We start from the raw sequence: 12579 nt of genomic DNA on the forward strand, positions 1-12579 counted from the left end.
CCTGTACTCAAACCCTCTCGCTACGAAGGCCAACATACCATTTGCCTTCTTAACCGCCTGCGGCACCTGCATGCTTACCTTCAGCGACTGGTGCACAAGGACACCCAGGTCTCGTTGCACTTCCCCTTCTCCCAATCTATTGCCATTCAGATAATAATCTGCCTTCCTGTTTTTGACACCAAAGTGGATAACCTCGCATTTATCCACGTTATATTGCATCTGCCATGCTTCTGCCCAATCACTCAACCTGTCCAAATCATACTGGATTTCCCAAGTGAATGTCCCAAGGTGCGTCACAGGAGCAATTATTAAACAACATTTGACAGCTTAGTACCGCACCAGGTGGTACCCTTAATCCACTGGAGATTTCCACTTTGAATAACTGCACTTAAGAACATAAGTTTGTGCGTTAGTGATCCAACAAGAAGTAAAGCCACATTTCAATGTATGCTGCAGGGCTGGATGCTCCTCCGTGATCCCGCCTGACATGATGGCAGCAGAGGATGAGGAAAGATCTGTGTGATCAGGCCTGCTGCTGCTCCACCACTGAGCTTGCACTTCCCTCCCTCGCCCCACCACTGCCTGCTCTTTGTGCCACCCACTGCATGCAAATGGCAGCAGGTCCCCAGTGGCTTTCCCCTCATCCGCCCGTCTTTAAAATCACAGGGTAGAAACTATAATCATGCTGTACTCGTATAAATGCTTAGCACATTCATGTCAAATTCACCCCAGTGCCAGTTTAGCACAGGTATTAGTGTACTTAAAATAAATTGCTACATTGAAATAGCAGTTTTATTTCCCGCACTTCTGCTCTCACCCCTGCCCCTCCCTCCCAGAACCATGATAGGGTTCCCCTTGTCCTCACCTTTCACCCCACCAGCCTCCACATTCAACAGATCATCCTCCGCCATTTCCGCCACCTCCAACGTGATCCCAGCACCAAACACATCTTCCCCTCACCTCCCCTTTCAGCATTCCGAAGGGACCGCTCCCTCCGCGACACCCTGGTCCACTCCTCAATCACCCCCAACAGCCCTTCTCCTTCGCCTGGCACCTTCCCGTGCACGCGCAGGAGATGCAACACCTGCCCTTTTACCTCCTCCCTTCCCACTGTCCAGGGCCCCAAACACCCCTTCCAGGTGAAACAGCGATTTACTTGTACTTCTTGCAATCTAGTATACTGTATTCGCTGCTCACGATGCGGTCTCCTCTACATTGGGGAGACCAAACGCAGATTGGGCGACCGCTTTGTGGAACACCTCCGTTCAGTCCGTAAGGGTGACCCCGAGCTTCCGGTCGCCTGTCACTTTAATTCACCGCTTCACTCCCGCTCTGATCTCTCTGTCCTCAGCCTATTACATCGTTGCAATGAAGCTCAACGTAAGCTCGAGGAACAGCACCTCATCTTTCGATTGGGCACTTTACAGCCTGCCGGACTCAACATTGAGTTCAACAATTTCAGATAATTATCCCTGCCCCCATTTTTCATGCAGTATGATTTTTGCCATTCCCATTTGCAACATTTTATCTTTCCTGCCTCATACAAAAGTACAGGATGTTCTTTCAATTCCTTCCTCCCCTCCTAACCCCCACCCCACTGTCTCTGCACAGATATTAAGATCTGTTACATCTCCAGCTTTTTCCAGTTCTGATGAAGGGCCTGAAACATTAACTCTGTTTCTCTCTCCACGGATGCTGCCTGACCTGCTGAGTATTTCCAGCATTTTCTGTTGTTATTTCAGATTTCCAGCATCCACAGTATTTTGCTATTATACATTTGGGATGAGTACATTAAGCTTTCATATGGGAACCGCGTGGGCTATAATTGCTACACTCATTGGGGATGTTATATGTAAATATCTGTACACTGTGTCTAAATTTAATGGAATTAGAAATGTGCGCCACCTTTATACGGTTTGAAATGTCCTGTTCTTGTACCTGCAGCACCATCCACCAGCATGCAGTGCAAGAAATGTAACAGAAGAAATAAAAACTGAAGAAGGCGAACATCAAAGAATGCATTTGCATTCACATCGGAACCACAATCACAATGTCCATAGAACACGTAATGAGGAACCAGCAAGCCACCATAACCTGACAGATGACACGCAGTTAGAACAAGGTGAACATGAGCACCGCCAGCATAACCATGAGCACCGCCAGCGTCACCATCACCCAGCTGGCTTAGAAGGGAGTGAAGCAGGAACTCATGACTCTGCGGCAGCCAGCAGCTCAGAGCAACAGAAAACTCTGTGAAAACACAGAGCGCACTGCAAGAAAGAGTTCAAATGAAAGCCCGACGGGATGTCAGAGTTGGCAGGGATCAGGTGATGATGATACTGCCGTCAGCTGCTCAGTGGCGACTCCTCGGATAACGAGGTGACTTGACACTGCAGGGGGCGGTCATCATCCTGACAGTGACAGGGACAGCTGAACGAGGACAGCCTCTCTGAATCCTGACAGTGACGCCTGCTCTCTGCTCTCTGACCACAACAAGATCGGGCGAGGCAGAGCCAACAGGAACCATGACAAGGCGGTAGAAGCTGAGAGTGACAACATGGGCAGCAGTAAACAATCTGATTGGAATGTAAACTGTTGTCTGCTTTCACAAAGCTTTGAAAACCCCTGTTTGGATTTCAGCTTTAAGGTTCACTGCAACATCTTGAGGGCTGTTCTGCTACCAAACCAGTATTACGAGGCCGATCAGTACAAAGTTCCGGTTAGTCCTTGTCGCTGTTGCTTTTTTTCCCCATCCTTGTGGTTGCTTCTGTGAGGACAGCAGCACAAACTACTCTGTAGGAGCTGCTATCTGATGTAAGGCAAACACAAAGGAAAGAGAAGTAAAGCTGAAAAGCTAATCTGCATAATGTACAACAGTTAGGTATTTTTGATCCATCAATTTTTTTCCTACAATAATTTTGAGACAAAGAGAATCCTTCTACTTTTTGTCTTCCGCTGAAACATTTTTTCCATTTCAATTAAAACAAGCAAGAACATTTTTTAAGAACCATTGGTAAATAACACCTACATTTGCTGGAATTGGATAGGACGAGTGCGACCTGTGGTTGGGGTCATTAATACACAAGTCAGAATTCCTACTCTACTCTCTAACCTGAGCGAGGACAGTCACAACAATCCGTTAGAAACATTGTGAATCACTAGGCAGTACACCACTTTTTTCTTTACTTTCTGCTTTATTCAGTAAAAACAAAAGACCTGATTATAAAGAAATGAAAGACAGCTGTGGTTTGTTTGGAAGCAGGCACCATATTTCATGATGGTTACCAGGGAAACCATTGACCCTAGTTTACCTGAATCCCTGTATGGTAAATGTTGACAAATTAGATTTTCTGGCAAGTCTGTAATGCACTGGAAGTATTCTGTAAGAAGATTTTAATAAATATTCTGTTTCTGAAAAGCACTGTCGGTGCAGTCTTGTGTGTCTCTGAACAGCTCCATTAATGGTCAAGTCCTGTTTAATATTGGTCAGTTGGTATTGGAAAGATTGCAGGTATTGAGACTTCACACTGCATTTCAGTTATATGAAATTTAAGGATGAATTTACACGACAAAGATTTTGCTTTATGCCTACACTAAAGTTTTGTAGTATAAATCTGGAGTTAGGGTTTGAATTGACTCTGGATTACTCTTCTTCTCCTTAGGCAGTCCCTCGGAACCGAGGATGATTTGCTTCTACATTAAAAATGAGTTCTCAGGTGACTGATGAGTCCAATGTGGGACCTACAGTCTCTGTCACAGGTGGGGCAGACGGTGGTTGAAGGGGCGGGTGGGTGGGGTGCTTGGGTTGACGTGCCCTCCTTGCGCTGCCTGCGCTTGGCTTCCGCTTGCTCCCGGCGAAGAGACTCGAGGTATTCGGCGCCTTCCCGGGTGCTTCTCCTCCACTTTGTGCGGTCTTGGGCCAGGGATTCCCAGGTGTCGGTGGGGATTTAACACTTTTTCAAGGAGGCTTTGAGGGTGTCCTTGAAGTGTTTCCTCTGCCCACCTGGGGTTCTCTTGCCGTGCCGGAGCTCCGACTAGAGCGCTTGTTTTGGGAGTCTCGTATCGGGCATGCGGACAATGTGACCCATCCATCGGAGCTGATCGAGTGTGGTCAAAGCTTCGATGCTGGGGATGTTGGCCTGAGCGAGAACACTGACGTTAGTGCACCTATACTGCCAATGGATTTGCAGGATCTTGTGGAGGCAGCGTTGGTGGTACCCCTCCAGTGCTTTGAGGTGCCTGCTGTACATGGTCCATGTCTCTGAGGCATACAGCAGGGTGGATATCACTGCTGCTCTGTAGACCATGAGCTTGGTGCTGGGTTTGAGGTCCTGGTCTTCAAACACTCTCTTCCTCAGGCGACCGAAGGCTGCACTGGCACACTGAAGGTGGTGTTGGACTTTGTCATCGACGTCTGCCCTTGTTGACAGTATGAAAAGTGGTCCATGTTGTCCAAGGCCTTGTCGTGGATTTTGATAATCGGGCGGCAGTACTGTGTGACAGGGGCAGATTGGTAGTTAGGGTTTGAATTGACTCTGCATTACAGCAGAATGAGAGTCCCTCCTCCAGGGAATCTGAATCTGCTTAGAAATATAGAAGATAGGAGCAGGAGTAGGCCATTCAGCCCCACGAGCCTGCTCCGCCATTTAATGAGATCATGGCTAATCATCCAAATTCAGTACCCTGTCCCTGCTTTCTCCCCATATCCCTTGATCCCTTTAGCCTTAAGAAATATATCTAACTCCTTCTTGAATATATTTAATGAATTGGCCTCAACTGCCTTCTGTGGCAGAGAATTCCACAGGTTCACCACTCTCTGGGTGAAGAAATTCCTCCTCATCTCAGTCCTAAATGGCTTACCCCTTATCCTTAGACTGTGACCCCTGGCTCTGGACTCCCCGGCCATCGGGAACATCCTTCCTGCATCTAGTCTGTCTAGTCCTGTTAGAATTTTATAAGTTTCAATGAGATCCCCTCTTAGCGACTACCTGTCACACTAGTCTCAGCCTCCTTTGGCACTGCTGCTCAGTCATGTTGAGGAAGCTTCCTGTAAACCCTGTGTTGGGGGTATCTCCTGCGGCGCGGTGCAGACCTGCACTGATGCCCTCTGCCCTGTGTAGCATCAGGTGGTTGAGGAGAAGGTTGGCACTCTTGTTGTTGGTGCTGCTGGTGTGCCTGGTTCTGCTGCTGCTGCGGCTGATCATGTTCAGATTCTGAGGACCAGGGTGAGGGAATATAAATCGTTCCAATTCTGCTGCTATATATGGCAGGTGAGGATGAGATGTTAGAAGCAATCAGTCAATGGGGAGAGTGGTTATTCCAAGGAGGTGACAGTGGATATTGAGTTTACACCACACACTTACAGCCTCAATAAACATCAAGGGCTGGATTTTGTGAATGGAGGCGAGGATGGAGGCGGGACTGCTGCTTGTCGTGTCAACGTCCCGCCTCCATCCTCGCCTGACCATTCAGAGGGATTTTCCCCTGATTAAGCCTGTTAAGCCTGCCTTGTGGGCTCAGCAGGCCAATTAGGGAAGAAGTCACTGACAGATCACGTCAACGTCAGACGTGCTATCTGTCAAGACTTCTTGAAAGAAGAAATGACAGCGTTTGACAGCTCTGTGAAGCTGTCAAACACTGACATTCTCTTTAGTTTGATGAGTCTTTGTGGTGAGGACTCATCAAACATTGGGTCCATCACCCATTACCTGAAATTGACAAGGAGGATGTCAACTCTCCCCATCCAGCGCGGCTAAAGGCTATGGAAGGAAAAAAAGGTAAGTGAACACTTTTTTAAACTGGCAGTTAAAAGGATTAAATGCCTTTCCCGCCTCCCGGAGACGGGACCCAAAGCTGCACATCTTCCCGCCTCCTGGCAAATGGGCACGGAGGCGGGTTTGCCATCCACCCCCAATTTCTCTGAATTTACCGGCTGTCCCACCTCCATGCCCGCCTCTTCAGGGCTTGGAAAATCCAGCCTTCCAAATCCTGAAATCAGCAACTTCTGATATTGGAAAGTGAACAGATGTGAAATGTTAGCTTCTATTCAGCTCGATTGAACTCCCGACTTACTTACCTGACGTGATCTCTGATCGACGTGGACCCCATTAAAAATGTGCTAAAATAGAAAAAGGCTCGCTAGTAGCTAACAAGCATTTAACAAGCATTTAACTGTCTTAAATGCCTCCCCCGCCGCTTGGTGCCGGGTCTGTTCTGCAATCGTGGACCCGACACTTTGGAAACTTACATGGAGGCAGGTTCGGAGCGGGCTCGTTTCGGAGCTGTCAATCATTTTGATTTTGACAGCTGACCCGCCTCCGAACCCGCCCTCTGAGCACCGGCAAAATCGCGGCCCAAGAATCACTGACACATCCAGAGTTCCACGGAGAAGCGTTCTGATCCTCACCATATAGGACAGCTCTCTGCTATTATCAATTCAACTGGGCTCCCGTCTCAATGTTGGATCTTAATGAGAAAGTCAAAAGGAAGAATTCTAGAATAATTTCAATAAAACTATTAAAATGATTGATCTTCTTAACAACTGCTCCACTATCTGAATTTTATTGCAAACACTTAATCAGAATTACAGTATTTATTCAAAACTCACTCAAACAATCAATGAAAGGACATAAAACCTTAGAAGCTGAAATCTGGGGCCAAAAATGGTGTTTCTCCACTCCCAGCATAGTGTGGGTAAGAGATTGGACCACAACATTGCAGTCACAATTCATGTCTCATACTTATGTCTAGCAAGACTCTGCACCAAAATGTGTTGCTATTAAAACCTTCGGCGTTTAAGGTGCGAGCCCTGATTGCAATCTCGCTGCTGTTCAAGCTCACGAATGGTCCGGCGAAGGGCTGCAATCTCTCGGTTTTTCTCCTCTTGCAAATGCTGTAACTTCTATCACAAGGAGAAACAAACTGACAGTCAACCTCCTAAGGCCCAAGTTAATCGTTTCACTTGTCCCACAATAGCCATTAAGAGCTAATGCCCCTGCAGATTTTATTTCTGTGATACTCTCAGAGGGTACTGACTTTGTGAACTAATGTTTGGGGAGACAGAGGACTCGGAGCTCCTCGGGGCCATTTTTATGATGGTGATGCCACACAAGTGACAGTTTTCTGGACCCCCTTGAGTCCAAAACAAAGGGGCATAAACTTAAAATTATAACTAGGCCGTTCAGGGGTGATATCAAGAAACACTTGGACTTTCAGAAGGCTTTCGATGAGGTCCCGCATAAGAGATTAGCGTGCAAAGTTAAAGCACATGGGATTGGGGGTAAGGTACTGTCTTGGATAGAGAACTGGTTGGCAGACAAGAAGCAAATAGTTGGAATAAACGGGTCTTTTTCCGAGTGGCAGGCAGTGACTAGTGGGGTACCACAGGAATCGGGCCTTGGACCCCAGCTATTCACAATATATATAAATGATCTAGACGAGGGAACTAGATGTAATGTCTCCAAGTTTGCAGATAACACAAAGCTGGGTGGGCATGTGTGCTGTGAGGAGGATGCAGAGAAACTCCAGTATGATTTGGACAGGTTGGGTGATTGAGCAGATGCATGGCAAATGCAGTATAATGTGGATAAATGCGAGGTTATCCACTTCGGTGGCAAAAACAGGAAGACAGATTATTATCTGAACGGCAATAGATTGGGAAAAGGGGAAGTGCAATGACACCTGGGTGTCCTTGTGCACCAGTCGCTGAAGGTAAGCATGCAGGTGCAGCAGGCGGTTAAGAAGGCAAATGGTATGTTGGCCTTCATAGCGAGAGGATTCGAGTACAGGAGCAAGGATGTCTTGCTGCAGTTGTACAGGGCCTTGGTGAGACCACACCTTGAGTGTTGTGTGCAGTTTTGGTCACCTTATCTGAGGAAGGATGTTCTTGCCATGGAGGGAGTGCAGCGAAGATTCACCAGACTGATACCTGGGATGGCAGGAATGACGTATGAGGAGAGATTGGGTCGATTAGGCTTATATTCGCTAGAGTTTAGAAGAATGAGAGGGGATCTCATTGAAACTTATAAAATTCTAACAGGACTAGACAGGCTAGATGCAGGAAGGATGTTCCCGATGGCGGGAGAGTCCAGAACCAGGGGCACAGTCTAAGGATAAGGGGTAAGCCATTTAGGACAGAGATGAGGAGGAATTTCTTCACCCAGAGAGTGGTGAACCTGTGGAATTCTCTACCACAGAAGGCAGTGGAGGCCAATACATTAAATATATTCAAGAAGGAGTTAGATATATTTCTTAAGGCTAAAGGGATCAAGGGATATGGGGAGAAGGCAGGGACAGGGTACTGAGTTTGGATGATCCGCCATGATCTCATTGAATGGCGGAGCAGGCTCGAGGGGCCGAATGGCCTACTCCTGCTCCTATCTTCTATGTTTCTATGTTTCACACAAAGGGGAGTGGAAATTTTGAACTCGCTCCACCAATAAAGCTGTGGATGCTGGGTGAATTGAAAAATTACAAGCCTGAGATAGATAGATTTTTGTTAGGTAAGGGTATTAAGAGATCTGGAGCAAAGGCAGGTAAATAGAGTTGAGGTACAGATCAACCATGATCTCATTCAATGGCAGAACAGGCTTCAAATCAAGGGAGAGGGATAAACCTGGTAACTACAGGCCAGTCAATCTAATGTCAGTGGTGGGACAACTACTAGAGACCAGTGTCAACGACAAAATTATACTCACTTGAAGAAGCATGGGTTTATAAGGGACAGCCAGCATGGGTTTGTTAAAGGTAAATCGTGTCTGGCTAACCTGATTGAGTTCTTTGATGATGTAACAGAGAGGGTTGATGAAGATAGTGCAGTAGATGTTGTATATATGGGCTTTCAAAAGGCATTTGATAAACTTACTCACATGACGGACTTATTCGGAAAGTAGAAGCACATGAGATTAAAGGGACGTTAGTAACTTGGGTACGTCATTGGCTGAGGGATAGGAGGCAGAGGGTAGTGGTAAACGGATATTTTGCTGACTGGAGGGAAGTATGCAGTGGGGTCCTTCAGGGGTCGATATTGGGACCATTGCCTTTCTTGTTATATATAAATGACCTGGACTTGGGTATAGGGAGTACAATGAAGTTTGCAGATGATACAAAACTTGGCACCGTAGTAAATAGTGAAGAGGGTAGTAGTAGACTTCATGACTTAGATAAGCTGGTGAAATGGGCAGACAGGTGGCAGATGCAATTTTATGTGGATAAGTGTGAGTAATGCACTTTGGGAGAAACAACATGGAGAGGCGGTATTATCTAAATGGTACTATTTTGAGGGGGGTGAATGAGCAGGGGGACCTGGGGATGCATATTCACAAATCTTTGAAGGTGGCAGGCAAGTTGATAAGGCAGTTAAGACAGTGTATGGGATATTTGGCTTTGTAAATAGGGGCACTGAAGACAAAAACAAAGAACTTATGCTAAACCTTTATAAAGCACTGGTTATGCCTCAGTTGGAGAATTAGTACAATTCTGGACACCACACTTTAGGAAGGATGTCCATGCCTTGAAGAGGGTGCAGAGGAGGTTTACCAGGATGATACCAGGGATGAGGGACTTCAGTTACCTAGAGAGATTGGAAAAGCTGGATTGTTCCCTTTAGAGCAGAGAAGGTTATAGGTAAAGGTATTCAAAATTATGAGGGGTTTTGATGAGTAGATAAGGAGAAACTGTTTCTTTTCACAAGTGGGTCAGTAACCAGAGGTCACAGATTTAAAATAATTGGCAAGACAACTAGAGGTAAAGAGGAGAAATTTCTTCACACAGAGGGTTGTCAAAATCTAGAACGCACTATCTGACAGGGTGGTGGAAGCAGATTCCATAGGAACTTTCAAAAGGCAATTGGACATGTTCTTGAAGAGGACTAATTTGGAGAGCTATGAGGAAAAAGCTGGGGTGTGGGACTGAATTGGAGAGCTCTTTCAAAGAGGTACAGGTACGAATGGCCTCCTTCTGTGCGGGAAGACTCTATGGGGGATGAATGGCCGACTTCTGTGCGGTAAGACTCTATGGGGGATGAATGGCCGACTTCTGTGCGGTAAGATTCTATGGGGGATGAATGGACGACTTCTGTGCGGTAAGATTCTATGGGGGATGAATGGCCGACTCCAGTGCGGTAAGATTCTACGGGGGATGAATGGCCTCCTTCTGTGCGGTAAGACTCTATGGGGGATGAATGGCCGACTTCTGTGCAGTAAGACTCTATGGGGGATGAATGGCCGACTCCTGTGCGGTAAGATTCTATGGGGGATGAATGGCCGACTCCTGTGCGGTAAGATTCTATGGGGGATGAATGGCCGGCTCCTGTGCGGTAAGATTCTATGGGGGATGAATGGCCTCCTCCTGTGCGGTAAGACTCTATCGGGGATGAATGGCCTCCTCCTGTGCGGTAAGACTCTATGGGGGATGAATGGCCTCCTCCTGTGCGGTAAGACTCTATGGGGGACGAATGGCCGACTCCTGTGCGGTAAGACTCTATGGGGGATGAATGGCCTCCTTCTGTGCGGTAAGATTCTATGGGGGATGAATGGCCGACTCCTGTGCGGTAAGACTCTATGGGGGATGAATGGCCTCCTCCTGTGCGGTAAGACTCTATGGGGGATGAATGGCCGACTCCTGTGCGGTAACACTCTATGGGGGATGAATGGCCGACTCCTGTGCGGTAAGACTCTATGGGGGACGAATGACCGACTTCTGTGCGGTAAGACTCTATGGGGGATGAATGGCCGACTCCTGTGCGGTAAGATTCTATGGGGGATGAATGGCCTCCTCCTGTGCGGTAAGACTCTATGGGGGATGAATGGCCTCCTCCTGTGTGGTAAGATTCTATGGCGGATCAATGGCCGACTCCTGTGCGGTAAGACTCTATGGGGGATGAATGGCCTCCTCCTGTGCGGTAAGACTCTATGGGGGATGAATGGCCTCCTCCTGTGTGGTAAGATTCTATGGTGGATCAATGGCCGACTCCTGTGCGGTAAGACTCTATGGGGGACGAATGGCCGACTCCTGTGCGGTAAGACTCTATGGGGGATGAATGGCCGACTCCTGTGCGGTAAGACTCTATGGGGGACGAATGGCCGACTCCTGTGCGGTAAGTCTCTATGGGGGATGAATGGCCGACTCCTGTGCGGTAAGACTCTATGGGGGATGAATGGCCGACTCCTGTGCGGTAAGACTCTATGGGGGACGAATGGCCTACTCCTGTGCGGTAAGACTCTATGGGGGACGAATGGCTGACTCCTGTGCGGTAAGACTCTATGGGGGACGAATGGCCGACTCCTGTGCGGTAAGACTCTATGGGGGACGAATGGCCGACTCCTGTGCGGTAAGACTCTATGGGGGACGAATGGCCGACTCCTGTGCGGTAAGACTCTATGGGGGACGAATGGCCGACTCCTGTGCGGTAAGACTCGATGGGGGATGAATGGCCGACTCCTGTGCGGTAAGACTCTATGGGGGATGAATGGCCGACTCCTGTGCGGTAAGACTCTATGGGGGATGAATGGCCGACTCCTGTGTGGTAAGACTCTATGGGGCATGAATGGCCGACTCCTGTGCGGTAAGATTCTATGGGGGATGAATGGCCAACTCCTGTGTGGTAAGACTCAATGGGGGATGAATGGCCGACTCCTGTGTGGTAAGACTCAATGGGGGACGAATGGCCGACTCCTGTGCGGTAAGACTCTATGGGGGACGAATGGCCGACTCCTGTGCGGTAAGACTCTATGGGGGACGAATGGCCGACTCCTGTGCGGTAAGACTCTATGGGGGACGAATGGCCGACTCCTGTGCGGTAAGACTCTATGGGGGACGAATGGCCGACTCCTGTGCGGTAAGACTCTATGGGGGACGAATGGCCGACTCCTGTGCGGTAAGACTCTATGGGGGATGAATGGCCGACTCCTGTGCGGTAAGACTCTATGGGGGCCGAATGGCCGACTCCTGTGCGGTAAGACTCTATGGGGGATGAATGGCCGACTCCTGTGCGGTAAGACTCTATGGGGGATGAATGGCCGACTCCTGTGCGGTAAGACTCTATGGGGGCCGAATGGCCGACTCCTGTGCGGTAAGACTCTATGGGGGATGAATGGCCGACTCCTGTGCGGTAAGACTCTATGGGGGATGAATGGCCGACTCCTGTGCGGTAAGACTCTATGGGGGACGAATGGCCGACTCCTGTGCGGTAAGACTCTATGGGGGATGAATGGCCGACTCCTGTGCGGTAAGACTCTATGGGGGATGAATGGCCGACTCCTGTGCGGTAAGACTCTATGGGGGACGAATGGCCGACTCCTGTGCGGTAAGACTCTATGGGGGATGAATGGCCGACTCCTGTGCGGTAAGACACCATGGGGAATGAATGGCCGACTCCTGTGCGGTAAGACTCTATGGGGGCCGAATGGCCGACTCCTGTGCGGTAAGACTCTATGGGGGATGAATGGCCGACTCCTGTGCGGTAAGACTCTATGGGGGATGAATGGCCGACTCCTGTGCGGTAAGACTCTATGGGGGACGAATGGCCGACTCCTGTGCGGTAAGACTCTATGGGGGACGAATGGCCGACTCCTGTGCGGT

At 48.6% G+C, this 12579-nt stretch overlaps 2 protein-coding genes across 2 annotated transcripts in view; one reads left to right on the forward strand and one right to left on the reverse strand.

The window, feature by feature from the left end:
• The window catches only part of LOC147123907 (selenoprotein P-like), a 30146-nt gene extending 26725 nt beyond the window's left edge, over positions 1-3421 (forward strand). The window contains exon 5 of the mRNA XM_085964186.1: positions 1945-3421. Within this exon, the coding sequence (XP_085820312.1) occupies positions 1945-2256 (312 nt within the window). The 3' untranslated portion in view covers positions 2257-3421. The remainder of the gene's footprint in view (positions 1-1944) is intronic.
• A 3124-nt stretch (positions 3422-6545) lies between these two features.
• The window catches only part of LOC147123908 (coiled-coil domain-containing protein 152-like), a 352349-nt gene continuing 346315 nt past the window's right edge, over positions 6546-12579 (reverse strand). Inside the window, exon 9 of the mRNA XM_085964314.1 lies at positions 6546-6901. Coding sequence (XP_085820440.1) covers positions 6779-6901 — 123 coding nt within the window. The 3' untranslated portion in view covers positions 6546-6778. The remainder of the gene's footprint in view (positions 6902-12579) is intronic.

Source organism: Somniosus microcephalus, chromosome 1 (genome assembly GCF_052327205.1).
Source record: "Somniosus microcephalus isolate GS21.2 chromosome 1, FLI_Smic_1.0, whole genome shotgun sequence".
NCBI classification, from domain to species: domain Eukaryota; kingdom Metazoa; phylum Chordata; class Chondrichthyes; order Squaliformes; family Somniosidae; genus Somniosus; species Somniosus microcephalus.